Below are 27982 nucleotides of genomic sequence, written 5' to 3' on the forward strand. Positions count from 1 at the left end.
TCTTCGAGAACAACAAGAAGCCCTGTGGCACCGTATAGACTAACAGATGTTTTGGAGCATGAGCGTTCGTGGGCAGAGACCCGCTTGCTGGGGGAATAGTACGTTCAGGGCAAGGGGGGAATCTGTCATTTTCTGTCGAGGTTCTGATTTCTTGGGCAAGGTGCAGCCCAGGTCCAGACTCCAGAGATAATAATGAACAGTAATAATGATAATAAGTTTATTAAAAAAAAAAAAGGAGATTAGGGGTCCGTTCAGAGGCACCTGGTGGTCTGGATTTGGTGCTTTGCCTGTTGGCTACCCCGGGCGCACACAATTGCTGAAGAGCGAACAAGCCCGCCAAAGCAAAGGGGACATCTAAACAGGGCCTGTTCTCTACGCTAGCTTGAATTAAGGGTCTCAGACGATGATGGTTTTATTCTTCCTATTGCTGGGGTGTTTGGCCACCCTCGGCACAGGCCAGCCCTGTGGGGTGCACGGTGCTGCACAGAGACAGTCCCTGCCCCAGAGAGCTTCCAGTCACAGGGTTGTGTCTAACAATAGTAAAATGTTGCAACTTGGAATCGCGTTTGGGGCTGGAATTCCCTCCTCCTCCCCAGCCCCGTATGGTAGGAAAGAAGTGAAGCTGTTAATCCCACAGAGCCAGTTTTCACCCTTCCGCAGCACCTACAGCACCTGCCTCTTGCTGTCTTGCAAGTGGGAAGCTGCTGATCTTATGGACAGCTTTGGTAGCTTGTTCTTGAGGTCCTTATTCCGGCCCCAGCAGCGCATCCCTTTGGTGGGTACCTGTGTTCCCTGTAAACTGAGCACCCAGCTGATGTCCAGAACCCCACAGTGTGACAAAGCAGGGGGCGTAAGGATTTATTCCCCTGGCCAGGTGCCATGTGTTTCCTACTGTTCTGTAGCAACATGAGGTGGGTGCCTCAGTTTCCCTAGGCACAGCATCAGGGGATAGCGGTGAGGGGAGTTTCGATGTGATGACTCCTGACATGTACACAGTGAGGGGCCATGGTCATTTGTAGCCTAGGCAGCCAGGTGACGCCTTTCTTCTCCGGGAAACAAGACAAAGGCAGGAGGAGGGGCCTGGCTGGTTTGAATTGGAACTGGGCTGGTGAGTGGGGCAGTCCCTGGGGTCCTGAGCGGGGCTGCAGGCAGGAAGAATGTTTTGGTTCTGAACAGGCATTGAGATGTCGATTTAAAGCCCACGCTCCACTCCAGGAGCCGTGCTCCCTGCAGGGGAAGACACTGCTAGTCATACCCTGGTGCTGCTATGGGCCAGTGATTTCGTAAAGCATCAGCTTGTCCTGGGTTTAATTGGGGAAGAGCTGCCCCCACGCATACCCTCCCTTGCAGGTGATACCAAACGCTGTGGGGACAATGAAGCTGGCCTGGATCAGTCACCCTTGTTACCTGCTGGGCATTCCGGATGTGGGACTGGCCAGGAGGTTTCTGATGCACCTGCTTATCTCTTCCAATCATTTGTCATTTCAGATTCTTCCTTGTATTCGGGTGCTTGGTGCTGTCCGTGTTCTCCACCATCCCAGAGCATCAGAAGCTGGCCAACCAATGTCTGTTCATCCTGGTAAGGAAGAGACTTGGTCAACTTCTCGATTCTTATTTCTTAGCCAGCTGTGTGCAACCAGTTCCCTCCTCTTTGTACACCAAGAGTATAGCCAGTGGCCCCCATGCAGACCTCCAGTCGCCCCCCCAGACCCTTTGAGGAACCTCAACAAAGCCGATTGTAGCCACTGTGTATGCTTTGCTAGATGAAAAAGGAAACCACAACAAGGGTTTTTGGACAGCAATTCATAACGTTGTTGGAAGAGATTTAGCTGAAAAATAATAAGTGATGGTAACTTTGCAATTTATTTAAAACTTATTTGCTTTGATCATTTTTGTTTTGCTTTTATTTTATTTTTTTCATGGACGCCTGCAGTGCCCTCGAGGACCCCCTAGGTGTGCGTGGATCTCAGATGGGGAACCACTGGCCTCAGGAATTCTGACATGTCCCAGTTACGCTCTTTCTTACAGAGAGTGGATATGAACTGAGGCCAGCTGGGATGGTGGAGAATTTAAGCCTCTCCAGCGTTCCCTGCAAGCTGAGTGCTTGGGCAGCCACCCAGGAGAGATTCAGGAGCCACCCAGCTTAGCAGGGCGCCCACGGCGGGCAGCGTGTGTTTCTATTGGTGGTGCACATCTGTACATGCCTCGGTGCACATAAAAAAATTCATGCCACCCATGGATAGAAGAAGTTAGAGGGAAACCTGCTTGCCACCATGCAGTGATTGCACCAGTTTAGCTTAGAGGTGATTTGAAACCTGCAGCTTTGCATCTAGATGCTCTCAGCTGATCAGCTTTAACCTGGCTTTTCCCTCCTGGTTTAACTTGCCCACGTGACTTACAAGTGAAGGGCTTTGCCCAGGATCTGTGGCACCACTGGGGCTGGAATCCAAGGTTATCCGCTCTGCAGTCACCTTAATTTTAGCCACTAGGCCATGCTGCTGCTGCTGCTGTTCCCATTGTGGCTAGATGTTTGCAGGAGCAATTTGTTGCTGAAGCCCATGCCTAAACAGCACGGCGTCGCTGCACCGTCTCCTGTCGGGTTTTTAAACGGACTCGCTCCCGTGGAATCTGCCTTGGAAGCTTGTCACCAAGGGGAACTTCTGTATGGAAAAGCAAAAAATCAAGTAGGAAGGGAGGGGGAAAGAGACCTAAAAAAAGCCACTTTTCCCCAAACCGTCGGAAAGAGCTGACGCTCGGTTTCTCCCGACTGTGATGGAAACTAAATTAGGAAGGTCCTTGTGACTTTCTCACTAGTAAGCAAAATAGGGGCTGGTGTGTACAAAAGGTAGGAGGCAAAACAGTACAATGCTGACAGCGGAGGAAAATTACCCATCTATATTTTACCTGGGCGGCGTGCCGCGGGAGTGGGGCGGCTCCGGGAGGCTCCCCAGTCGAGGGCTTCGGGCTCATCTCCTTGACTCTCCTGGGGAGCAAGGGTTTGCTAAGCTGCCCTGCATTGGAGCTCCCCTTTCCTAAGGACCTGAGCCAAGAGCCTGGCAGTCTTTGCATTGATCGGGCTGCGTTTGGAGTGGGGCTTTGACGTGGAGGGGACTTTACCACCCTCTCTATTCTGCTCCCCTAGCTAGCTGGGCACTCCCAAGTTTCACGTCGTGGGCTAGACCAGCGGTGGGCAACTTGCCGTCAGCGAACCCTTTCAGCTGAGCACTTGGGCAGCCACCCAGGAGGGATTCAGGTGCCGCCCAGCTGATAAGCAGAGCACATGGCTGGAAATAGAGGGAACCCTGCTAGTGAGGGGGCCACTCTCCCTCCTGCTAGTAAGGGGGCAGCAAGACTGTGCTCAGCAGTCTCCAGCAGGCTGTGTTTCTGTTGGGGGTGCTCATCCATGCCTGCCTCGGTGCACAGAACCAGACTGATGTGCGGCACAGGTGGGAGAAGTAGAGGGGACCCTGCCGGTGGCCTGTAGGGTTCTGTCTCTGGCCTGCAAGACGCGCTGCCACTGTTGCTCCTGCGCAGGGTCACCAGGTTCTGCTGGTTTCTGCCCGGGTCGGTTTTTTCCTGCCAGTGTCACTAAAGTGACAGAGGCATAAAGCCAGACTCGGGAAGGGAGGTGGGAGCAGCCTACGCACCACATCGGCTGCGAGAGCCGTGTGTTCCCTCTGCGGCCAGCCAGAGTCCTGCGCTGGTGGGATTGGCACACCCTGCAAATTGCACTCACGCCAGCGCTGTTCGCAAAACTGCCCTGTCCTGGGAGAGGGACTTGGCTGTGACAGTCGTGCAGCTTTCTGAGGTGGAGGAGAGCCACGCGTGTGGCCCAGGCACTCGCCTCGGTTGCCCGTTGCTGGTCTGGGAAATTTGTTCGTGTCCCAATCTTGCCTGGAGAGGCAGCAGGGGTGGGTGTGAACTGGTGGCAGCTCTGAGGGTGGCATCAACACACAGGAGAACTTAGGTCGCCCCTGCACACAGCGATCGCCCCAGGTTAGCAGCAGGAGGGGTGTTAAATCTGTGCAGCTTTGCACACGGCCACTTCTCTGATGGCTTTTAACCTGGGGTTCCTTGCGCAGGCGCAGGTGCCGCCGCAGGGAGAGAAGAAAGGACACTTGCCCCTGAATTCTCAACAGTTATTGTCATGGAGGGCGGGGGGTCCCCAGGCCCTGCCCCCACCCGCAGGCAGACGTGACTGTCACTCGGCTGGGAGAACAGACGGGTTATGAGGCGACAGGGACACAGCGTAGAACAGAGTTGTCAGCACAGGAGCCAGAAGCTGCCAGTAGCATCCATCCTGGGGCGAGGGGCCTGGAGGGGGTCCCTGAGCCGGGCCCTGGTCCCCCTCCCCACTCTCCAGCCAGCCCAGGCTGCCCCACTCCACAGCCCAGTTCCAATTCACACCAGCCAGGCCCCTCCTCCCACCTTTGCCCTGTTTCCCAGGGAAGAAAGGTGGCACCTGGTTGCCCAGGTTACAAGGAGCCTGGAGCCCCATTGTCTACCTGTGAGAAGTTGTTACAGTGAAACTCCCAATACCATTGTGCCCTGATGCTGCGCCTAGGGAAACTGAGGCACCACAGGGGACTAAAATCATCACACACCCCACTGGGTCACGCCCCGGAGCAGTCAGATCTGGGGGTTGTGCCCTGGGTGCATTTCCAGCTCCCTCCACCCAGAGATGCTCTAAAGAGAGGCTCTCGCTGCTGCTGTGTGGCTCTGGTATCCGGTCTGAACCCTGTGGAGTCCCGGAAGCACTGTGCTCTCTCAAGTCAATTTCAGTCCGTGCTCATGCCCAGGGTGCCTGAGACCTGCCTGGCTGGGGGTGACTTAAATACAACTTGGAGCCTTGTGGCAAACACCCACCTCCTCCTCCTCCCCAGGGAGTGTTCTCTGCACATATGGGGCCGGCCCTAGCGCAGGGAGGGATTGCTCCTTTACAGGAAGTGCCTTGCAAGTCCCCGGGTCTCTCTGCCCGCTGCTGGCTCCTGTTTCTGGCTGCAGGGTCTGTGGAGGTCTGATAGCTGGGCAGGGGTCACCTGGAGGATGCATCTCTGCAGAGGGAGCCAGGAGTCAGTTGACCTCTTGGAGGGGCCTCAGATGAAGGGTCCCACCCACTCCCAGAGGCGTATACAGGCCACTGCTCTCCAGACCTTCCCAGTCTCTGTCTCTCCCTCTCCCCGGCAGGAGTTCGTGATGATTGTGGTCTTCGGCATGGAGTACATCATCCGCGTCTGGTCGGCGGGCTGCTGCTGCCGCTACCGGGGCTGGCAGGGGCGGTTCCGCTTTGCCAGGAAGCCCTTCTGCGTCATTGGTACGTGCGGGCGAGGGAAGCCATCCAGAGCACCCCGTGATCCTCCCCCGGGCAGCTGGGGGTGCACCGCAGGGAATTGCTCTCTGCACCCATCTCTGGGACTCCCACCAGCCCCGGGTCATCGGAGGAACTAGAGATGGGGAGCCACAGGACGTCTCTGCGGGGCTGCCCAGAGGCTGTGGTGAGGGGCACATCAGGAGAGCCTTAGTCCATCTGCTCCTCCCAGGTGCTCACAGTTACCAGGCCATTCAGCCTCCTGGTGTCCCTAGGAGCAAAGCTGAGAGGAGATGGGCTCAGAGCAGGTTACCCTGGACAGATGAGAGAGAGGAGGTGCCCAGGGCTCTGGTGAATGTGGGAGTCGGATTCCTAGGAAATTCCCACGCTCGGAGTGAAGCCACCGACCCCACTCCTGCAAACTGGAGTTAGGGTAGGAGGAGCCATCGGGGCTCTTAGAGCCAGAGTGCAGGTGTCCTGCTCGGGGCTGGGCAGAGCCGCTGGCATCCAGGCCGTGACATCGAAGGGAGTTGGGCAGGGTTGGGGATGGTGCCAGGGTGCAGATCCAGGCTCTGGTGCCGTCAGCTGCAGGCGGATGTTACGGCTGCTCCGCTAGTGAGTGGGGTGGGGGATTGGCTGCCCTGCTGGGGTTGTTGCTGGGGGGGGCACACGTGGGTTACTTTTGCTGGTGATTGAGGAGCTTGAGGGTGGCTTGTGCCACAGCTCCACCCACCTGTATTTGAAGGACCCTCTGCCAGCTACCCCTCCCCATCTCTGCAAGCTAGCGACCCCCTCCCCCCCGCCTCCAGCCAGCGGCCCCCTCCCCATCTCCCTGTGCTCCGGCCCGCAGACTTCATCGTGTTCATCGCCTCGCTGGCCGTCATCGCCGCCGGCACACAGGGGAACATCTTTGCCACCTCGGCGCTGCGTAGCATGCGCTTCCTGCAGATCCTGCGGATGGTGCGCATGGACCGCCGGGGGGGCACCTGGAAGCTGCTGGGCTCGGTGGTCTATGCCCACAGCAAGGTGAGCTGGAGGAGGGTGCTGGCCTGGGGGGCAGCACCACGGGAGGCGGTCAGAGAGAGAGGGCAGAGCCAGTCCAGTCTGCCCTGCCCCGACCGCGGCCCGTTCCCCTGTATTGCACAGAGAGGGCTGGGCTGGCTGCTTGTGTGGCCCCACGGCTGGGAGCTGAGCCTTTTTTGTGTATTTGTCCTCGCTACTGAGGCGGAGCCGTGTCCCCCAGTCCACATGGGGAAACTGAGGCATGGAGAGACTTGCCCAAGGTCACGCAGGGCGTCTCAGATGAAGCCGGGCCTTGAGCCTGGTGTCTCCCTCCACCGAGCTGTCTCTCTGCTCTTCCCTTGTAGCTGCCTGTGGCTCCCTATTCATCTCCAAACTGCCCCTCTGCTAAGCGTGAACCTCACCCCACACCAGCCATGCAAAATGTTCCCCACCAGTCGCGTAGCCCTGGTGCCTTTCCTGCGCACCCCCCAGCCCCTGTGCGCAGGCAGATCTTCTCAGCAGCTGCTGCGGGGTGGGTGTCTTGGAGTGGGGGGGGCCCCAGGCCCTGCACCCCATCCGCAGGCAGGTGTGACTCTCGCTTGGCAGAACAGAAGTGTTACGAGATGATAGTGCAGAGCAGGCTTGTCAGCGCGGGAACCAGAAGCAGTCAGGACCATCCATCCTTGGGAGAGGGGGCCAGGGAAGAAAGGGGTCACCTGGTTGCCTAGGTTACAAAGAGCCAGGAGGACCTGGCCTATGCATGAGACTCCCCTCAGCACTATGAATGGATGCTGTGCTGAGGGAAACTGAGGCACGCGCCTCAGGTTACAGCAGGACAGTAGGAAACACACACAACCTGACCAGGGGAATAAAATCCTCACCCCCACATCTGGGTCACGGGGGATCAGCTCCGTGTACCTGCGCTTGCCTGTGGGCCCTGGTTGCTCGTAGCCAGGGGTCAGCTCCTGATGGGACAATCTCCAGGGAGCTCTGTAGAGGTCACGTTGCTTCAGGCTGCGTTGGGCCTGGGGCCTGCGTTCGACCATACCTCATTTTGCTTTTCGTCCCCTCCCCTGGGCAGGAGCTGATCACAGCCTGGTACATCGGTTTTCTGGTCCTCATCTTCGCCTCCTTCCTCGTCTACCTGGCCGAGAAAGATGCCAACAAGGAGTTTGCCACCTACGCAGACTCGCTCTGGTGGGGCACAGTAAGTTCGGCTGTAGAGTCCTGCTGCCACCGGGGTGGGGCGGTGTGGGCCGGGGGGCGAGGAGAGCTCCGTCAAGGCCTCTCTGTGCTCTCTCCCACCGCAGATCACGCTCACCACCATCGGCTACGGGGACAAAACCCCCAGCACGTGGCTGGGCAGGGTGCTGGCAGCTGGCTTCGCGCTCCTGGGCATCTCCTTCTTCGCGCTGCCTGCGGTGAGTAGCGCAGGGGGGCTGATTCTGCCCTCGCAGGGCCCTGGTGACACCCATTGCTGGAGGGAGGGAGAGCCAGGCCCCTGGGCGCTGAGGCAGGCAGTCGGGGAGTATTCACCTCCCTGTTACCCCTGAAGGGGTCACTGCCAGGCAGCTGCAGCTCCTGAATAGAGAGACGGACGTGGACATGTCGATGGTCATTTTCCTCCTCTGTTTTCAGTTTCTCTCCCGATCTCTCATCCTTTCTGTCCCTTTTCTCTCCTCCTTCCCTCTCTCGAGAGAAGAGCAACACCCCCACCATGTCCCCACCGGGATGGTGGAGAGAGAATGGGGGCACCCCATGCCCCAGCCACCCCTGTGTCTCCAGCTAGGGACCCAGGCTGGTTGCTGCTGATCTCTGGAGCTGCTGGGCACCCCCGGGGAGGAGAGATGGTTTGGGAGAACCAGAAGAGTCCTGCTTTGGGGTCGGGGCAGTTTCCTGTAAGCTGAGCCCTTGGGCGGCTGCCCAGGAGAGATTCAATTGATGCTGAGCTAATAAGCACAGCGCCCACCCTGGCGACATGTTTCTGTTGGTGGTGCACATCTGCACCTACTTTGGTGCACATAACAAAATTTATTCCATGCGTGGATGGAAAAAATTAGTGGGAACGCTGCTGAGGCCCCCCTAGACTCCTGGCCTGTGGGGTCAGACTGCGGAGGGGCAGTTTGTCCAGCTGCTGCACGGGGCCAGGCAGGTTCTCGATCCCGTTTCACTCGCGCTGGCTCTGTTCTGCTGCAGGGGATTTTGGGCTCTGGCTTTGCCCTGAAAGTCCAGGAGCAGCACCGACAGAAGCACTTTGAGAAGAGGCGGACGCCGGCAGCAAACCTGATCCAGGTACGGAGGACGCCCATGCCTGGCCCTGGGGGAATCCCACCTGCCACCTTGGTCTGGAGCCACTACACAGCTCTGCCGATGGCCCACGAGCTCAGACTGGGGGTGCCCTGCCCAGACCAGGCTTGGCCCACGCAGCTGTGCCGCCGTCCCTCGTTCTGCACGTGCAGCGCCTCTGCTGTTCCGAACACGAGCTCCTCCGTGCGCACGCAATGCTCCTCAGTCTGAACGCACAGCACAGCACTGCCTGTGTCCCAGTCTGGTCCCTTCCCCCCAGCTCTGCACATACCCCTCGGTGATCCCCCGGTCCTGCATCCCCCCCTCAGACTCCAGCCTGCTCGGCTCTGCAGAGACACCTCTCCCAGTCTGCAGCCTGCTCGGCCCTGCAGAGACACCTCTCCCAGTCTGCAACCTGCTCTTCTGAGGCTTCCGAGTCGCACAACTGTGCCCATGCCTGCATCCGGATTTGCACACTTCAGCACATCTGACGTGTGCTTTGGCAGGGGTCTGCTGCGCCTGTAACAGAGCCCCAGAGCGTGGCAGATCAGGGCCCTTGTCTAGCACAGCTTGGCAGAAAGGTGAAACATTAGACTCCCTCCTTATCTACCCTGTTCAGAGAACAGGCGCACAAAAAGAATCCCCTGGCACTCCAGGCCGATCTCCTGCTGCCAGCCAGCCCTGGCTTTCAGAGCTCCCCAGCCCTCTGAATTCAGCCCTGCTCCTCCTTTCATCTCGGCAAAGCCTGACGTTAATTAATGGAGTTGGGCATGGGATGAGACAAAGGGCCCTTCTGGTGTTCCCTGGAAGCTGAGCACTTGGGCGGCTGCCCAGGAGGGATTCGGGTTCTGTCCAGCTGATTAGCAGAGCGTCCAGAGCCGGCAGCCTGTGTTTCATCTGGTGGTGCACATCAGCACATGTCGTGGTACACATAACAAAATTTATTCCACCCATGGATGGAAAAATTAGAGGGAAGGCAGGGCCCTACCTCTGGGATGCAATTGACCAGCACTGCCTGGCATTCACCAGCTACTGATGGGTGCAGCTAGGAGGCCAGGCAGGGGCTCTGATCAGATTAACGACCCTGACCTCTTTGGAGTGTTACCCGTAGCCTCAGCAAGAGAAGAGCCTGGGAAGAAAAGCTTGAAGCAGGCCAGTGCTGGGAGCGAGTGAGAAGAGCAGCCAGCCTGGTTCTCCACTCTAGCGATGCCAATGCCACGGCAGTCTGATTCCCTGGGGGCGGGGGGCTGCTGGGGACATGGCCCTGCACTGTCCCCCTTCTCATCCCCAGTGACAGCTTCCCACTGGCTCCGCTGTTCTAGCCGGACCTGCAGTGAGCAGTGAGTGGGATTTACCCAGTCCCACATCAAAGGGGATCTCCCCTCCTCCCAGTGCCCCTCTTCTCTGTGCTCCGGCTGGCTCAGCTGCTGAGCACCCTGGCTGGGCTGCCACCAAAAGGGCTCCACTCTGCGTTTGTTCAACTGGTCCCCATCTCACTGGCAGGGCAGCAGGCCACAGGAGGGGCGTTTATGCCGTCTGCTTCCAGCCACATTCCCAGGCCATTATGCTCTTAGGTCTCACCCAGAGCAGCACGCTGGGCCAGTCCTTTAGAATAGAAAGGTTTATTCATACAGACAGACAGACAGACTAGGGCGAGGGAGAAGAACTGTTCAGGTCGTTAAATTACATACACCCTTCACAAAGCTTTTGATGCAAGCGACAGCTGATGGGAAAAGCTGTTCTCTTGAACGTCTCTGAACATCCCTCTGCGGGACGGATCCCCAGTCCTTGCAGGCTTAGCTCATAGCAGAGAGGTTCTTGCCAACTGCTCCCAACAGAGGGGCTGAGAGCAGCGGTCTCAGCAGTAAGGGCAAGATGGCCACTGCCAGGTTTCTCTTTCCAGACTTGCCATGTGGAGGGAAACCCCTGTTTTTTTTGCCACGTGGGCAGTGAAGAGTTACCTGCTTAGGTGACCTGTCCTTCCCCTCTGGAGGTCTTCCACTGGCCAATTCCCAGAGGACACCTCTCAGTTAAATTCGTGGGCTTGTGTAGTCTGCAGAAGAAAAGTGAGGGCGGATTTGACAGCAGTGCTCAGCTTCCTGAAGGGGGGCTCAAAAGAGGATGGAGAGAGGCTGTTCTCAGTGGTGACAGATGGCAGAACAAGGAGCAATGGTCTGAAGTTACAGAAGGAGAGGAGTAGGTTGGATATTAGCAAAAACTGTTTCCCCAGGCACGTGCTGAAGCACTGGAATGTGTTACGTAGAGAGGTGGTGGAATCTCCATTCCTGGAGGTTTTTAAGTCCTGGCTTGACAAAGCCCTGGCTGGAAGGACTTAGTCGGGGTTGGTCCTGTTTTGGGCAGGGGGCTGGACGCGATGACCTCCTGAGGTCCCTTCCAGCCCTAGGACTCTGTGAGTCTACGTGGAGTGAAGTCTGAGTGTCTGTTCCCGGCTGAGCGGTGACCACACCTTCCCCTGTGAATCCCAGCACTGAAACCTTCCTCCTACCATGAGAGAAACAGGAGCTATAACTTCACGTACAAACATGGCACAGCTACACAAGCAGCATAAACAGATTCACTTGGCGCACTGGCCATGCAATCCCAGGGTTGTGAGTTCAGTCCTCGACTCGGCCTTTCCGGGGCCTGGGGCAGGTTAGATTATAAAGGGAAAAAGTCTGTCTGGGCTGGCGATAGGCCCTGCTGTGAGTGCGGGAGGCTGGGTTCCAAGAGCTCTTGCAGTCCCTGCCCGCTCTCGGGGACCGTGAGCTGTCCAGTGAATCGCCGGCTTTCAGCAAACACCTCACTTGGCCTACTTGGCCCCAGACTGGTGCACACGGATGGCAGCGCTTACAGGAGCTGGTTATGTTCCTTGCAGAACCGCCAGAGGCGCGAACACCGCTGATGTCCCGCCTGCAGGAAGTGGGGGGCCTGGATCTGTGGGCTCTGGGTGGCAGCAGGAGGGGCCGACTCCCACCCCCACGGCAGCTGTTTGCTGCTTGGGCAGACTTGGGGGAGAGGCCCCGGGTGTGAATTTTGGTGCCCTCAGGGGGCCTGTGTGGCCAAGTGCCGCCCAGGACAAGGCTGCGGTGAGATGCCAGGAGAGCTCCTGCCTCCAGCCGCAGGCCTGGATTGTAGAGGGGAGCCCCAGGAGGCACTTGTGTGCCTGAGCACCTCCGGCATTTGCTGAGTTCCACTCCCGAGCTCCCTGTTCACTCCCTCCCTTGGCACTGCCCGGCACCTCTCCCTGCCCTGCCAGCTCCTGCGTCTCCTCTGCGGCAGTGCCAGCTCTCCTGGGTCTCTCACAGCCTCTCTCTCTGGGGCAGGCTGCCTGGCGCCTGTACTCCACGGACGGGAGCCGAGCCTACCTGACCGCCACCTGGTGTTACTACGACAGCATTCTCCCCTCCTTCAGGTAGGCACGGGGGACCACGGGCCGGGGTGGGGGGAGGTTCCCTAGCAGCCGCCCGGCCCTGGGCTGTGGGGTGCTTTGAAAGTTGATTGCTTCTGCATCTGTGGAGGGCAGGTGAGCGCAGGATTCGGCCCTGCCCACCACACAGCCCAGGGAGCTGCCTGGCCGGGGATGGTGCCAGGTTTTGCTCATCTCCGTCTTCCCCGCCAGCGCTGGCGGCCAGTCACAGCCGCGGCTGAGAGGTAAGGAAAGGCCCTGTCGTCCTCTCCCAGGACAGCCCTGCAGAGCCGTGCTGGGGGAGCCACACGCCCGACCCTGCTGCACCTCTTGCAGGATACTGGGAGGTCCTGCAGCATTGCCCCCCGGCACTTCCCAGCGAGCAGGGAGAGGGCCGAGGCCAAGGTTTAGCTGATGGAGTTAACCCTTTCAGCATCAGAGCCAGCAAGGCAGGTCAGCCGCCCATCAGTCCTCCCTGCAAGCTGATGGGTCCCTGCGGGCTGTTCCAGGGACTGAAGTGTGGGGCACGACACCCATGCTTGGCATGCCGGGTGTGCCCTGTGCCATGGAGTGGGGGTGCTCTCCAGGGACCCCGGCCAGCTCTGTGATGCCGGGGCACACTCCCGTAATCCTGGAGTGGCCGGTGCCGTGCCAGCACCTGTCCTGGTGCTGGACCACGTCCCCTGGCAACCCTGGGGTGTTCCATGGTGCATTGCACCAGGGGCTCTCTCTGGTGATGCAGCCTCTTGACGTGGGAGAGCGCTGGAGCCCTGCACCTTGGCAACAGGCTGTGACCATGGCGCTCAGTGCCCTTCCAGAGAGAGGAGTTCGCAGAGCTGGTGCCCTCAGGTGTGTGTGCCCAGTGGGTTTAAGGAGGAAGAATCCACATGCCCACCAGAGGCAGGGACTGTGGCATCTAGCGGTAGGGGTTCTAACATCCTATCCAGGAAAGCGGGGCACAGGGTGGACCATGGTCTGTTTCAGACTCCCAGGCACCCCTGCAGCTGAGCTGTCACGCTGCAAGCCAGTATCTGCCCTCCCCGCGTCAGACGGGGGGCTGGGCATTGCTCCGGGGTAACCCTGGTGTCAGTGCGATGGGAACCGGACCGGAGGCCTCTCTATGTGCTGGGTGGTCCGAGATCTGAAGTGCAAAGTCAGGCTGAGGTTCCTGTCAACCCTTCCTGTGCCGGCATTCCCCAACCTGCCAGGCCAAGGACTCGATCGACCCAGCCACGAGGACCAGAATTCCTTTGGACAGTGGAAGTCACATAACTTCCTGCGAGGGGAGGAAGGGGACGTGGTTGGGTTGCCACATAACGGCTTTGCAGATATTAGCTCCCCTGGGGTCCAAAGCGGGAAGCAGGGCTGAACTTCCTCTCCAGCCCTTCCACAAAGGGCAAAAGAGAACCAGCTTTTGAGGGCAGAATGGAGCCGCTGCTAAAATTCCTGACTTCATCCTCCATTGCCACCAGGAGTCGCTCCCTTGGGAGAGCCCCGGGCTGTGCATTCGTTCCAGCCATGCCTGCTCCATCTGTCCCCCCACCCACTCACTCCATCCCATCTCTCCCATACGCTGGAGCTCTGCTGGTGACAGGACCGACAGGGACGGGTTCTGCTGGTGGCTGCTGTTGAAGTTGGTGGACCCGGGAGGATTGCACGGTGCTCTGGGGTCTGGGTGCAACTAGCTGCAGCATGAGGGGAGGCGGAAGGGCGGTGCGGAGCAGACAATGTCTGTGTAAAGGCAGGGAGGAAGGAGGGGAAGGCCTTTGGGATATCCGTGTGTGCTGTCTCTCCCGTTAAATCCACCCACACCCTTGCTTTTTCCCCAGACCCCCTAGGGATACACAGTTGGAAGGGGAATTCCTGGGTCTCCGATGCTAAGACGCACCCCGGATCACCATTGCTTCTGGATTGTCCACTGGCCTGCCTTGCTGATCCGTACAGGGCAGGGTCTAGCTCTGCACTGGAAGTTGTACAGCCCCAAGCGCCACCGATACCAGGCAAAGTAATAACATTGCCCCTGTCTACATGCTTGCGCTGGGGAAGGAGTCATCCCCCACCGGTGCTTAACCCTCCCTTCTGCAGCTGACCATGGACGTAGGAGTCACTCTGGGCTTGTCCTGCACTCGGGTGGAGGAGAGTTTCTTTGAGGCGACGCCTGGTTATACGTTCTTAGCCACCTGATTACAAACCCCTCAACTCCCAGCACCGCCCAAGAGCTTTGTCCTTCCTGTGCAGCCCTTTGGGGCAGAAATTGCCCCGAGGGCTCCAGCTGCAAAGTGCAGCTGTGTGTTAGAATCCCCGTTAGCTTCTCCATCACTTCTGAGCCCGTCCGTCCGGTTCACAGGAATGGCCAGCCTGGGCACCAGTGAGGAGGGAAACGAGAGGCGGGGCCACACTTGGCTCCCAACTTCAGCCTCTCTCAGACGTGGCTGTAGTTTGAAGGTGCTTAGGGGAACGCCCCCAGGTGCTAGCTTCAGCTAGCCCCAGCATAGGCCTCCTGTCCATGAGGCCCCATTGGCCTGACGGGAGCTGCCCTTATTCCCTGACTATAGGAGTCAAACTGCCCCTGTGCTGCCGTACTACTTCAACGCTGCATTTCACAGAGACGGCCGTAGTTCAAGTCCCCCCTCCAGCATGTTCCTTCACTGTCCCGTGCCTCAGTTTCCCCTCTCTGTCCTGGGAATTATAGCCCCGTCCTGCCTTGATGTGGTGTGGTGAGAGGCACCTAGGAGCGACGGACAGCGCATGGATGCAAAATATTCAGCAGGAAGATGCAAAATGCTGTTCCATCTGCTGCTCGGTCGGTGACTGGCGTAAGACTCGAGCCCTTCTGAGATCAACAGGAGTCATTTGCCTGATTTTGCTGGGCTTCAGATGAGGGCTAGAGACGGGAACATCGACCGTCCCGCGCTAAAATGGGATCTTGCCCTGCGTGCTCGGCTCGGCGCTCTAAGGCAGAGATGAGCAAACTCTTTACGTCGGGTCCCGCTTTTCTGCCCTGTAACTAGCGGCCCCTGTCCCCCCACCCAAACTGTCTCATGTCATCCAAGCCAATGGAGATTTCGGTCATGTTCGCAGGGGAGAGTGCCCCTTTCGGGCCATGTAAGAAACTCAGCCTGTAGGAGGCCAGAACTTCATGCATCGGTCAATAAACGTGAACGCGCAGACGTAGGAACAGTCGCAGATTTCAACATTTGTCGTGAGATGAATGAGCCTAAGACCCAGCAGCCAATCGTGCTGCGCCCCCTCAGGAAGTTTCACCCCCCCCCCCCGGTGAGAGGGCCCACCCCCCACTTTGCACACCGCTGCGTATGGTGAGCGATGTGTCCCACCCCCTTCTTGTTCTCTCCCGTCCTTCCCCGGCTGGCATACTCCGAGCCAGACTCCTACCTCTGGTCAGCTGCCTGAGTATCAGAAACAGGGATGGGGCAGGAGGCTGCCAACCCCCACACCCTGACGTTGGCTTTCCAGGAGTGCGGTTGGTTCTGATTTACAGCCAGAATAAGCAAGAGGTGCATCTGACCCCTCTGTTTCATTGCACAATTTACGTCCTCATGCAAAGGGTCTTCTCAGATGTGCAGCGTGAGCGAAGCCCAGGGTCTCTCTTGTGCTGGCACTGAGAGACTCACTTCTCCCTGTGGTCTCTGTTGCGGAGGCCAGTGGCCTTTGAAACAGGGAGGCCAAGGCAGTATACAGGACCAGATTCAGCCTTGTTGTCAACAGATACAGCAACTGAAATCAGCAGGAGCTGCATCCGCTGACTCCACAGCTGGATTTGACCCTGCACTACTGCTCTCCATGGATCAGAGTTTGTACAGAGCCTGGAGAAATCAGGGCAGACCCAGCTGTCTCCTCCTACAGCCACGCTCCTTGTAAGCAATCCCAGTGAGCAAACTGCCTGAAAACTTGGTGCTTTCCCATGCTCTGCCCGTTCATGACGCCAACGTGAGACAGCCCTCAGTGCAGACTGTGAAATGGGATCACAACTTTTCGTTGTTGTGAGACACGAAACACAGCTGACGTTCAGACTGCCACCACTAGGCTTCAGGGTAAACATGCCATTGAGCAAAATGGGAAGCTCCCTCCAGGCCGTTGTTTCAGGCTGTTTGCAGATTCAGGCAGACATCTGATTCTGGACCACAGGAACGTAGCAGCCACATCCTTCCCCTGCCCCAAGCTATCGTGAGCTGACCCAGTTTCATCCTGCAGAGACCTGATGGAAGCTGCTCCAAAAGGGTCTTTAAAGCCTGGGGAATTTTGCTTTTCGCTGCCTGGATCCTGCTTTGCTCCTTCACTTGTCTTCGATTTCTTTTGGCCTTGGAATGTTTAATTTCTCCATGTTTTTATTTGAACCCACCCCCAGAGAGCTGGTCCTCATGTTTGAGCATTTGCACCGCGGCCGCAACGGAGGAGTTAGGAATTCAGAGGTGAAAAGATTGCCCGACGGAGCCCCTGCTTTTTGCTCTGGGGAAAGGTAGGGTGCCCCCAGTTCTTGCTCCTTGGTGTTTGCTCTCTGTCCCCAGTGTTGGTCCTTGTGTGTGTGTGTGTGTGTGTGTGTGTGAGACCACTGCTGCTCTGCTCCTGTCTTCTGAGTGTGGTTTGGCTTTTGTCTGTATTGGTGTTGGTGGCAGGTGTACCCCTGGCTGGCTCCTGGTCTCCCCTTCATTGCTGGACCTCATACAGAGGTTTTATGTATCTGTGATTGAATTCTAGCTGGTGCGTCTGGTCATTTGCTGCAGGCAGTAGAGACTTGTGCTTTTCAGTCTTTTCAGAGACCCCCACAGACAACTCACGCAGGGGTGTTCACACACTTGTGCATGGATCAGCCCTAATTCACCTGGGTGTGTTCTGTGGTTCCAGGGGCTTGTGTGTTCTCCATCTTGTCTTGTGGCAGTGAGTTCCCCAGGTTAACCAGCTGGTGGTTTAAAAAAAAAAAACCAACCCTTTAATCTGTGGTTGGTTGGTTGGTTGAACACATTGACTTTTCATCTCACTGAGTGCTTCTTTGCCCAGATGTTATGGGGAAGGCCTAAATTCGACTGTCCTCTGTACTTTCTCTACCTCTCACATATCTCCTCTCGCCTGTTTCCTTTCCACACGTCTCTTCAGCCTCTCCTCAGAGAGGCTCCCAGTGACAGACACCCAGGACAGTGCACTCCAGCGTGTTGCAGAGGGGAACCATCCGGCTGAAACTCTCAGCAGAGAGGAAGGCTGATGCAGAAGTTAGAGCAGGGGTGGCCAACCAGTTAGAGCCGAAGCAGCGGAGGATAGAGGGAGAGAGATAAGTATGTAGGATGTGGCTCAATACTCTCGCCCGTCCCCAGAGCCAGGCACCCCCAGCCCTCCCGCTCTAACCCAATGCCCCTGCCCTCCCCTCCCCTCCATGCTGGCTACTCACCAGAGCCGCAGCTGCTCCATCCTCTGCTCGCGGGGCTTGCACAGAGCGGCAGACAGCACTCTGAGCCCGTGGCTCCAAGCAGGAGCTGTGTTTCATTGCTCAAAGAGCCCCGTTCGGCTGGAGAGCCGCAGGTTGGCCACCCCAGGGTAGAGAGAGGCTTGGAAGACCCGTTTCCAGGCCCCTGAGTGGGCGAGTTTCCTCCCTCCAAGCGGGATCTGAGCATTACGGCTGCACAGGCGGCAAGCATGTGATCCCTGCTGTTCTCTGGCTGCCCCCTGGGCAGTACTTTCTCCTCTGGCTTTGTTCCTGGTCAGCTGAGCGCTTGGGCGGCCGCTCAGGAGAGATTCAGGTGCTGCCCTGCTGATTAGCAGAGTGCCCACAGACACCCACAGGGGGCTGCTCGTGTTTCTATTTGTGGTGCACATCCTCTCCTGCCTGGGTGCACAGAAGAGTATTTATTCCACCCTGGCATGGAAAAAATGAGGGGGAACTCTGCCCAAGAGTCCTGGGCTGGGATGAAAGTGAGCGTAAAGACAGGGGAAGGGAGAGTTCCCTGCAGACCTGCCTTCCACACCATAGCTGAAGGATCTGGAAGAAACGTGGCCACTCTGTGGGACCCCTCTCCTGGGCAATGGGAGGCTCAGAGAACTACAACATGGACAGCACTGGCCAGCGGCTGCTCAGCTGCGTGGGAGAGAACGGAGCAGGAGGCAGAGGGTTATTCTGACCAGTGTGCAACCAGCAGACGAGGTGACGTCCCAGCCAGTTCTTGGCATTGGGTCCTGCCTGGACTTGTCTGCTGGGTGGGGTGAAGTGCTCCTCCGTTGCTGCCTTCACTGCATCCCGATGTCCCAGTGGGATTCCAGGAGGAGGGAGAAGAATTGTTCCCCTTGGCCTCTGGGGACAAGACAAGAAGCAATGGGCTTAAACTGCAGCTGGGGAGGTTGACGTTGGACATTAGGAATAACTTCCCACCTGTCCGGGTGGTTAAACTCTGGAATAAATTGCCTGGGGAGGTTGTGGACTCTCCATCTCTGGAGACATTTAAGAGCAGGTTGGATAGACACCTATCGGGGATGGTCCGGATGGTGCCGGGACTGGGGCAGGGACTGGACTCGGTGACCTCTCGAGGTCCCTTCCAGTTCTACTACGAGTCTGTGGGACTCCAAGGAGCGGAGGGGAACCAGTTCAGCAAAGAGATTCCGGCTCGTCTGTGGAAGCCCTGCACCGCCCTGGTTTTCTTTAGAGCTTCCGGGTGATGCTGGCCGTAGAGAGGGAGAGAAGCGAGCTCCCCTGCTTTGCTCCAGCAGAGCTCTCATCCGCTGTGTGATACGGCCACCGCTCGCTCTGGCCAGGTTTCCCCTGTGAGCCGTAATTCCAAGGCTCTGCTTCCATTGCTGCCACTCCCCAGTCGTGTAACGTGTCTGCAGTGGGCTGATTACCCGGTCACCTGCCCTCCTGCTCCGAACTGGGGCAAACCCTCTGGGATCCTCCTAATCACGTGCCCCCAAAGACACAAATAGCCCTGTAGTGACGCTGAATGGGCCCGATCCTGCACTCCTGGTGGGAATGCAGCATCAGGCCTGGAGAGCAATGTAATGGCCCTGGGGCTCTGTGGCCGAGAGATGAGGCTGGGGCAGTTTGGGATGATGTGTGTGTGCAGGGGTTTGGCCTTGCCCCTGGGCTCCCTTGCAGCAGATGCAGTGTCTGACAGCAGCAGCCAGGAAACCAGCTGCCTTGGAGGTAGCCGTGTTTGGACGAGCACAAAAAGAACTAACTAGCCCTAGGCCAACCTCCGAGCTGTGGTTCCAAGTGGATTAGCGGCCTGTGATTCAGAGCAAGCTGCCAAGTGTGACAGAGAGGACCTGGCTTTTCCTCCAGGGAAGGCTGCTGGTGGGGATGGAGCCCGTGGCTGGGGGCTGGAAAGAAGAATTCTGCTCCTGTGTGGCCTTGCGCCTCAGTTTCCCCATCTGGAAAATGGGTTGAATGGCCCCAACCCAGGTGTCTGTGACAAGCTCTTGGGGGAGCCAAAGGCGAAGTGTTGGGGTGATCATAACACCTGCTTCCATTCAGGCGGCGGATACGTGGGCTAGAACCTCTCCAGCACACGGTGATGCGCCGGCTCCCGGTGAACATAACAGAACTGAGCTTTGGCCAAACCGCCCAAGCAGCCTCCTTCGCAAGTCTCCGGAGATGCTGAGAGTCCGTTCCCGTTCCTGCAGAGCCAACTCCGGCTCCCAGGGGCGAAGGGCAGGAGGAGAAATCTCTTGCCAGGCCCAGGCTGTCATCCAGAGACGATGCTTTTTGCACCGCTGCTGGCCTGCTTCCCCAGAGGCCATGCACGGGGACTGCACGCAGCCATGTGCCCACAGTCCCCCCATCCTGGGTGCTCAGGGCTGGACGATCAAAGGGGACCAGGGGGCACTGAGTCAGCCAGGGCCCTTCCATTTCCTGCAAGGGAGGGGCCATTGGTGCACGGTGAGAGGAGCAACGTGTGGGGCTTTGCACCGTCCCTTTCACACCAGTGCTCCCAGGGCCTGGCCCCCTTGGAGGGCCTCTAGGCCATGCGAAAGGGACTCTGGAAGTCTGCAGGTACTGGAATCCCGCTGGGCCAGTCCAAGGTGCAGCCCTGACGGGACTGGGCCTCAGGTGAGATACTGCTGGATGGGTCCATGTCTCCCCCGTCCGGTCCTGTGGTCGTTCGGCTGCGCTGACATCGCCTCTCATGCATTATCATCTTCTTTTTCTCTCCTCCCCCTCTCCACCTCCCCACCATTTCTCGCCCATCCCCACTCATCCCCCGAAGCTGGAGAGAGGAAGACGCGCCGGCCCCAAAGTGTTTACGGCTCAGGTAACCCCCCTCTTCAAGCCGCAGTGCCTCTATTTCTGTATTCCCACCCGGAGCCTCACCCGACGGTAGGTGCCCTCCCGCCTGAGCCTTGGCCTGTTCTGCAGCTGTTGCTCCAGGAGACGCGTGCGGGGCTGGAGAACACGTTCCCCGGGATGGGCAGAAAATAGCAGGCGCAGTGGCAAAGGAGATGCCGCCAGTCAGCTTGTGAGTCGAATTTTGAGCCGTGTTCAGAGTGCTCCGGAGCCTAGGGAAGGTCAGGGAAAGGGAAGAGTTACTTTGATTCAACACATTTTTATTTACGACCCATTCTGACAGCGAGCCCCAGTGCTAAGGAATTTGGCCACCCCCTGGCCCGCTGCCTGAGAGGGAAACGTTGTGTTGTTTATGTAGGACCTACACAAACTACAGTGCTTTGGGCCTCTTGCTTCTCACGTGCAGCAGGTGCAGCTTAGCCACTTCCAAACTGAACCAGAGCCCCTTCCCTTGAACCTGCAGGGTCCCTTGTCCCTCACAGCCCTCGCTAAGATCTCGAACCCTCCAGGATGTCTCCTGCAGGGCAAGGAAGTGGGGAAAGCCTTTTACCTCTCCTCAGAGCACTCGGCGGGGGTTCAGCTCCTGCCCCCAGCGCCTCAGGTCACGGCGTTGGCGGGACAATTTGGTGCAGGTTGGGTGGTTTGCTGGCCCACCTCAGGAGGCCGGAGGTCTCGGCAGGGCCTTGCACGGGGTGTGGAGAGAGAGGCGTTCCACAGCTGTGCCTCACTGGTCAGCCCTCTGTCTTTGGTTGGTGGTTGGCTCCAGCCTGGAGCTCTGCCCCAGCCAAACTGAGCAGAGGCAGTTTGTTTGGATAAATGGGGCTCTTTAGGGGAGGCACGTCCAAGCACGACAGGGACAGTAGCAGGACTCAGAGCCCACCGCTGCCACCATGTTGACAAGCTCCGGGGAAAGAACTGCACGGGAAAGTCTCAGTGCCACAGAGTTCAGCGTGCCACCTGCGGGCGCTTTCACAGCTCACTCCTTCCGCGCACCCAGGCCTTTCCCGCTGGCTGAGCACGCTCGCGACGCCCTCCTCGTCCCCGCGCGATGGGACTCGCAAGTTCCAGCCTTGTCTCGGCAGGCCGCCTGCCACCTTGCACATCGGTGGCATTACTGTCAGGGGATGTCAGACATTGCTGTCCTTTTCCCAGCCTGCAGATGGTGACATCCACACCCGTACCATTGCTTCACGCCTTAGCGGAGCTGGGCTCTGCAGCCACGCCCCCTGCCCCCCGTGGCTTTTGTCTCCCTAACTGTCTCTTTCTTTTCTTCTGTACCTTTTTATTCTCCACTCTCTAGCCAGATCTTTAGTAGTAAGCGGCATTTCTTTCGGATTCCCACCGGCTGGAAACAGAGGTAGCGTGGGCTTGGAAACGCTTCCCAAGACTCGCTGGGGGCAGTGTTTGCTTTGGGGGCAGAGCCTGCGTGGATGTGCAGATTGCTGGGGATGTGCATGACCACCCCTCTCGGCCTTGCAACGAGGGCTGTAGGAACGGAGATATGCCTGCTCTCCTTGATGTAGACCGGTGCATCTCCAGAGCAGCCATGGGGGGTGGATTAAGCGTATGGGTAGAGATGGACCGACACTGGCAGCGTTTGTGATGGAAGAGGCTTGTGGTCTAGTGATCAGAGTGCTGGGCAGGCTCTGATGTGACCCTTCTGCTCTGTGCCTCAGTTTCTTCCTCTGTGCCTCAGTTTCTTCCTCTGTGGAATGGGATGAGCCTCACTGACATCATGGTGATGGATTAGCTGAATGTGCCTGACGCACTGTGAAAGTGTTTACCCAGCCCCAGTACTAAAGTTTGGGGTCTGGATACAACCTGGGTCTGCATCCCCACCGCCTCAGGGTTTTGTTCTGCAAAAGCTCAAAAGCAGATGAAGGCAGTTCTGCAAATTCCAGGCTGGTCTCTGAGTTCATCCTCCATCTCTGCCTGTAGCCCCATGAAATGCTGCCCTGAAAATCTACCCACGACGGTTCTAGGGGTGCTTGAATGTGAACCGATTCTGGAATGACTCTTAGCTCTTGTAGATTGCTTCATTCCGCTGCGTAGGGAGGAAGTGAGAACCCTGAGCCCCTTCCCCTCCTCCTGCTCTCTGCGCCCCCTCTACGACGACAGCCCCTTGAATTCCGCTTCTCCTAACATCCCCATGTGGCCAAGCAAATGGATGCTGGGAAGCTCAGCCACGGGGCGGGGGGCGGGGGGCTTTCCAGTGGAATCAGTTTCCGCTGGAAAATACCAGGTCAGCGGAACTGAACTGGTTTGCAAGAGCTCCGTTGATTCCATTGACTGCTCAGCCGGAAATTGTCCAGCGTGTTCACTGCGGACGGGTTCAGGTTGATCTCTTAGGATAGGGCATCAACCTCAAAGCTGTCAAGTGACAGCAAAACATTTTGGAACATTTCCTGGGGCAAAACCTTGGGAGGTTTCGGCCTCTCGGCCGGCTCTGAGATGAAACCCCCTCTCCAGATCTCGGAATCCCCCCAGCGAGAACTCTGCCTTGGTGGCAGCTCTGCTAAGAGGGCTTTAGGCTGCCCCGGCCGGGTCATGGGGTACTGCAGGTACACAGAGCAGTCCCCTCAGCCGGCTGCTTCTGTGTAGGTGCAATTACTTCCCCTGCCTGGCTACGGAGGGGGTCTCCTCTCCCTGGGTTGCTGGCAGCTTCTCCTACAGCGGTCACATTATGGTTAGTGGGAATCCCACAGCGGGGGGGCTGCCACTTGGCGGGTTAGTGATGAGAGAGGGCTGAATCCATCATGAGCCTGGAGGTGGTTCCTCTCCGGGCTTGGGCTGAGGATGCTCTGCCCAGAGTTTGATGCAAGCTCCTGTCCGAGGATCAAGCTAGTCTTGGGGCTACAGTCCAGCAAGTGAAGACCAAAGTCCCACAGCCTTGGGGCAGGGGGGCTCCATGACCCAGCCTTGGTATTGTCGCGCTCCCCTTAGCTGGGCACTCTCATCCCCCATGTCCAGAGAGAGTTAGCAGCTCAGGATGCCTGAGGTTCTAGTCCCAGGCCTGATGTATTCTGTAATCTTGACCAGGGCCATTTAAAGGCTCAGTTTCCCCACCTGCGATACATCTGCCCGACCTCCTGGGTGAATGCAGCAGTAAAGTGCTTTGAGATCCCCAGAGGAACAGAGCCAAGGCAGGGCTGGGGGCTGTGAAAGTTGCAAACTCTTTTCCCCCCCCCCCCACCTTTTTGCACAAAGCGATCTGTTTACCCCCGAGAATGGCCAGGAGCCTCCACCTCAGGCCAGGTAAAATCCCAACATTGTTTCCTGGGGTCTTCCAATGGGCCAAGCTCCCAAGAGTTCTGGGGTTGAAGGCGGTTGGGGTGGGAGGGAGGCCTTTCCCATCTCTGGCTCCAGCCCAGCGCCCCTCCCCCGTCCCCCTTCGAAAGAGGCCGAAGCGGAAATGGTCGTGTTATTCTCTCCACAGCGAAAGGGCCGATCGAGAGACCGAACCGATCGCTGATGACAAACCGCCAGGCCCCGCCCCTCCTGTTCTGTAGTGATCATGGGCTCTAGGGCTCTGCCTCCATTGTTTGCATGGTATGTGACGGTCGTGCTTGCTGGCATGCGGGGCATGTGCCCACGGCGCGATGGTGAAACTCGGACAGGTTTGGGTGGGTGGGGTGTGGCGGGGGAAAGGCTTGAAGAGCCGTTCTAGAACCGGGCAGGGCTTTGGAAGGGGGGAGTTCCTGACCCGGTGAGAACATCTAGAACGTTGTGTCTCCGCCTCTCTCCCCACCCCTCATCTTGGAGTGGTGCTGGAGCCTTGCAAAGCTCCAAGAGGTTCGAGGCTTTGAATTCAATGCATTCTAGAACCTCCACCGCATTCTAGAACCTGCCGTGTTCTAGAACCGGTCGCATTCTGGAACCTGCCAGGCCTGCAGAAGCTGCAGGTGACACCAGCCAAGGTTGTCCCCGCAGCTTTCCTTGCCAGCCTCCGGGAGAGGGACGCAAGCTTCAGTTGCAAGTCTACATTATAAGCCAATCCCAAGCCCATTGTGGTCCAGCTGGGCTTGGGAGCTAGGCCTGCCGTTGCCCACTGCTCCCTGAGATGACTGTTCGGCACGCTGGGGAGCCAGCTGCTCGGAGGTGGAACGTGACGCTGCTAATGGGAAAATTTGCTTTATTAGAGCCCTCTGGGGCTGAGCCAGGCCCAATCCCCCAAAGCTGCCCATCCAAATGCCTCTTCACCATGTTTCCAGTGTAGGATTACCATATTTGAATGTTTAGAAAAGACATCCTGGAGAAGGAATGTATCTGTATCATGTTGTATTCGTGTGCCCCAGGTTGAACCTCTCTAATCCAGCACCCTTGGAACCTGACCGGTGCTGGACGAGAGAATTTGCCAGACCACGGAGGTCAATATTGTCTAGCACATTACCAACACTTCCACTGCTGACTGGGCTCTAAGAAGCCATTTAGGGGTAAATTACAGCTAAATAACAGCACAGAACACTGACCGCCAGGACTGGTGGCTGCAAACAAATTTTATGGGACCATGAGAAACTTGGCCACACCCATGATAAGTGGCTGCCTGGCTAACTCAAATCATGCCGGATTACGGAGGTTACCAGCCAAGCAAGTTCTGGATTAGAGAGGTTCAACCTGTATATATACATAGTGCATTAACACAAGTTGGTAGATGCTGATACAGACAAATATGGTAACTCCAGTCCAGTAGCATGACCATCCTGCGCAGCCTTCCCTTTGTTTTCTGCCTGGGCAGTAAGTTCTAAGGTCATGTTTGGGGCTTAGACTCCAGCTGCGTAGCAAACTGGGCCCTCTCAGAGTCCAGAGAGGCCTGGGCCACTCCCAGCTTTTGAGGCTTCCAGCCGTAATAAACATAAAAAACACCACCACATGAAAACAAACTAAGGCACCAAAACGGAGCAAGACGTAATTTGGATTTTTGTTTAAATTGAACAAGTTGCAGGGTGAACACACGAATTAGCGAGGGAAAATCTAGCTTTCGTGCAGTGGCACAGGGGGTGTTCAGCAGGGTGAGCCCAGTCCAACGTGCTTGTCCCAGAGTTGACTGGCGATCGTTTTTCACCTGCTTCAGCATGGCGAAGATGCCTTCACCTGAGGCCACTGATGCAGGTGAACTGGCAAAGAGATGCAATGTCGTGGTGATATTAGAAACACCCCAGCGAGGTCCAGTTAACAAGTGAGTGTCTAAATTTGGTCTTGAGACCAAGGCGCAATGGCCATCTTGCCGCACTCTGGTCCTGTAACAAACGCCCATTGTCCCTGAGCCCCTCCAAGTTCTCCCCTCCCTGACTATTCTGCTGGTTTTGCCTTACAAGCAGATGCTAAATGGGAGCCTTCCTGAGACTCTGCCCCCGTGGCCCTTGTGTCCTGTACTCCTCTGACCCCTCTGCTGTCTTCTCGCCCTGATTCAGCAACGCGTCGAAGCATGTGCTTGGTACTTTGCTGAACTGAGGCTTCCCCTCCAGACTTGCCTCCCATGCTGTCTTTACCAGTCCACTCGCCCCTGTGGCCCTGCTGGGTCTTAGGCAGGTGCCAGTGAGGTCTGGAAACCCACCAGCCAGATGGCAGCTCCAGACATGGCTGAGATAATGAACCGTTAAAAGGGACAGTGTGGGAAGGCCTCCATAAGGCGTGTGCAGTGCCTGGCGCTGGGCTCTCAAGGGCTGCCACAGCTGATGCCAAATAATAAAATCAGAAAGAGCTAGGCCCTGACTCTTCTGTTGTGTGCCCGGGGAACTCACCTGACTTTAGCCATTGATCTAGCCCCATGCCAGAGACAAGAGTCTAATTCCTTGTCTTCGCTGTCTGCCAACCCCCTCTCTGGAACGTGTTTCCCTATTGATCTGTCATTTCCCGCCCCTGCTTCGTTTTGGCCCTTGTTCATTTTTCCATCTCCGTAGCAATAAACACGTCCCTCCTGTTGTATTTCCTCATTTGTCCGGGGTCCTTGGGCTTGTGTTGGGGAGCTAACGGCTGCGGCTCTGCTGCTCGGAGGGGTGAGCACAGAGCATTGTTTTGGTGTAGGTCCTATGTAAACGAGGCTGGGTTTTAATGCACAGCTTCCACGGAGGGCAGCTTTTAAAGCGACGCCAGAGTGGGGGTGGAAGTAGGTCCTGACCCACCTAAATAATCATTTGCCAAATGGTTTCTTCCCCCTCTGCAGGCTGGGCAGAGTTTAGCCATCAGCACACGGCATTGCTTTTTCTAATCTGCTGCTGAAAGGATCAGCAGGATATTGCAAGGGGCGAGGCCCGGGATGAGTGCGGAGACAGAGAAGGTGGCTCCTCCTTGAAGGTGCTTCAGTAACACACTGGCTTAGGACGCCGGAGGGCTCGGCGTCGGTGTGGATAGGTTGCAGTTAGGCTAAAGCTGCTGCTTCCACCGGCTGCGGTGCAGCCATCTGCAGTACCTCCTGACACCCAAGACCCAAGTGTCTTCCCTGAGTCCTAAGCAGCAGCATTCCCTCTCAGCTGGGCAATTGGGCGGCTGCCCAGCAGAGATCCAGGGGCCGCCCAAATATAGCGTTTCTACTGGTGGTGCTCATCCGCGCATGCCTTGGGGCACGTAACAAAATTTATTCTGCCCATGGAGGCGAAAATGTAGAGGAAACGCCGGTTGTTGGGGCAGCGCCCTCGGGGCTCAGCTCGCTAGCTCAGCAAAGCTGTGTACCAAAGCCCAGCCAGGTGCAGGTGTTTGTCTGTCTCCTCCTGCCCTGCTGTCTCTGCATTTCCTCATTTCATACCAGGTGGTTCCTCGCCTGGCTGCCGTGTGCTCCGTATGTTTCTCTCTCCATGTCACCCGTAGCCCCATTTGTCCCCTCTCCGTTGACTTGCTCTTTGCTGTCTGTGCGATGTTTAAAATGCAATGCCCAGACCTCCTGCCCCCACTGGATAATCCAGGCCCATCAATCTTTCATTTCAGTGCATCCGGGCCCTGGGTCATTTTGCACCATTAACCAGGTGCATTCACCCAGCACTGGGGCAGTGTGCATCTACCCCAGAGGCCGTGGGGCTTGCGCCTTTGCTCGCTTTGCAGCTCGTCGAGTTGGCCCCGTCACTGCTAATTAAACCAGCTGGCTCAGTCTGCTCCCTAGCTGCAAAGCGTGCAGTGAGACTCTGGCTCCCCGCCCCCTGCAAGCTGCAGGCCCTTCGCACACAGGGACTCCCCCGCCTGTGAGGCGCTCCTGGGGCTGAGGTGAGCCTCCTTCCCCAGCCCTTAGCACCAGGGCAAGCCCTGCGCGCGCTCCAGCTGGCTTTGCAGAGCAAGGAGCCCTGCATCTGGCCACTCCAGTAGGCAGAAGCCATGCGTGCCCTCCCAGGCTCCCCGCTGAGTGCCGGCGCCCCTTCCCCAGGCTAATGCCCACTGTCCTCCCTGCCCCACAGCAACAAAATGGGCATCAAGGACCGCATCCGCCTCAACAACTCGCAGCGGCAGGGCGGCCGGGGGAAGCAGCACCTGGCCCCGCCCCTGCACCGCTCCCCCAGCACCGAGAACGTCCCTGAGGCCATCAGCCCCACCAAGGTCCAAAAGAGTTGGAGCTTCAACGACAGGACCAGGTTCCGGGCGTCGCTGAGGCTCAAACCGCGGCCGCCGGTGGAGGGTAAATGCCGTTTGCCCCTTCCCCCAGCCGAGAGGACCCCGAAGGGGCGGCGGGGGGGGCCGGGCACCTGGTCATTGCATGTTCATTTTGGTGCTT

The 27982-nt window shown here is 57.6% G+C and overlaps 1 protein-coding gene across 4 annotated transcripts in view; it reads left to right on the plus strand.

The window, feature by feature from the left end:
- Positions 1–27982, plus strand: part of KCNQ4 (potassium voltage-gated channel subfamily Q member 4) — a 79408-nt gene that overhangs the window by 42806 nt on the left and 8620 nt on the right. Inside the window, exons 2-11 of one of the 4 annotated variants that reach the window (XM_074976048.1) lie at positions 1489–1579; positions 5188–5314; positions 6159–6334; positions 7392–7517; positions 7594–7731; positions 8507–8602; positions 11920–12008; positions 16369–16479; positions 21587–21643; positions 27669–27886. In XM_074976048.1, the coding sequence (XP_074832149.1) occupies positions 1489–1579; positions 5188–5314; positions 6159–6334; positions 7392–7517; positions 7594–7731; positions 8507–8602; positions 11920–12008; positions 16369–16479; positions 21587–21643; positions 27669–27886 (1229 nt within the window). The remainder of the gene's footprint in view (positions 1–1488; positions 1580–5187; positions 5315–6158; positions 6335–7391; positions 7518–7593; positions 7732–8506; positions 8603–11919; positions 12009–16368; positions 16480–21586; positions 21644–27668; positions 27887–27982) is intronic. The other 3 variants (XM_074976049.1, XM_074976051.1, XM_074976050.1) reach the window with 3 other exon arrangements.

Source organism: Carettochelys insculpta, chromosome 24 (genome assembly GCF_033958435.1).
Source record: "Carettochelys insculpta isolate YL-2023 chromosome 24, ASM3395843v1, whole genome shotgun sequence".
NCBI lineage: Eukaryota > Metazoa > Chordata > Testudines > Carettochelyidae > Carettochelys > Carettochelys insculpta.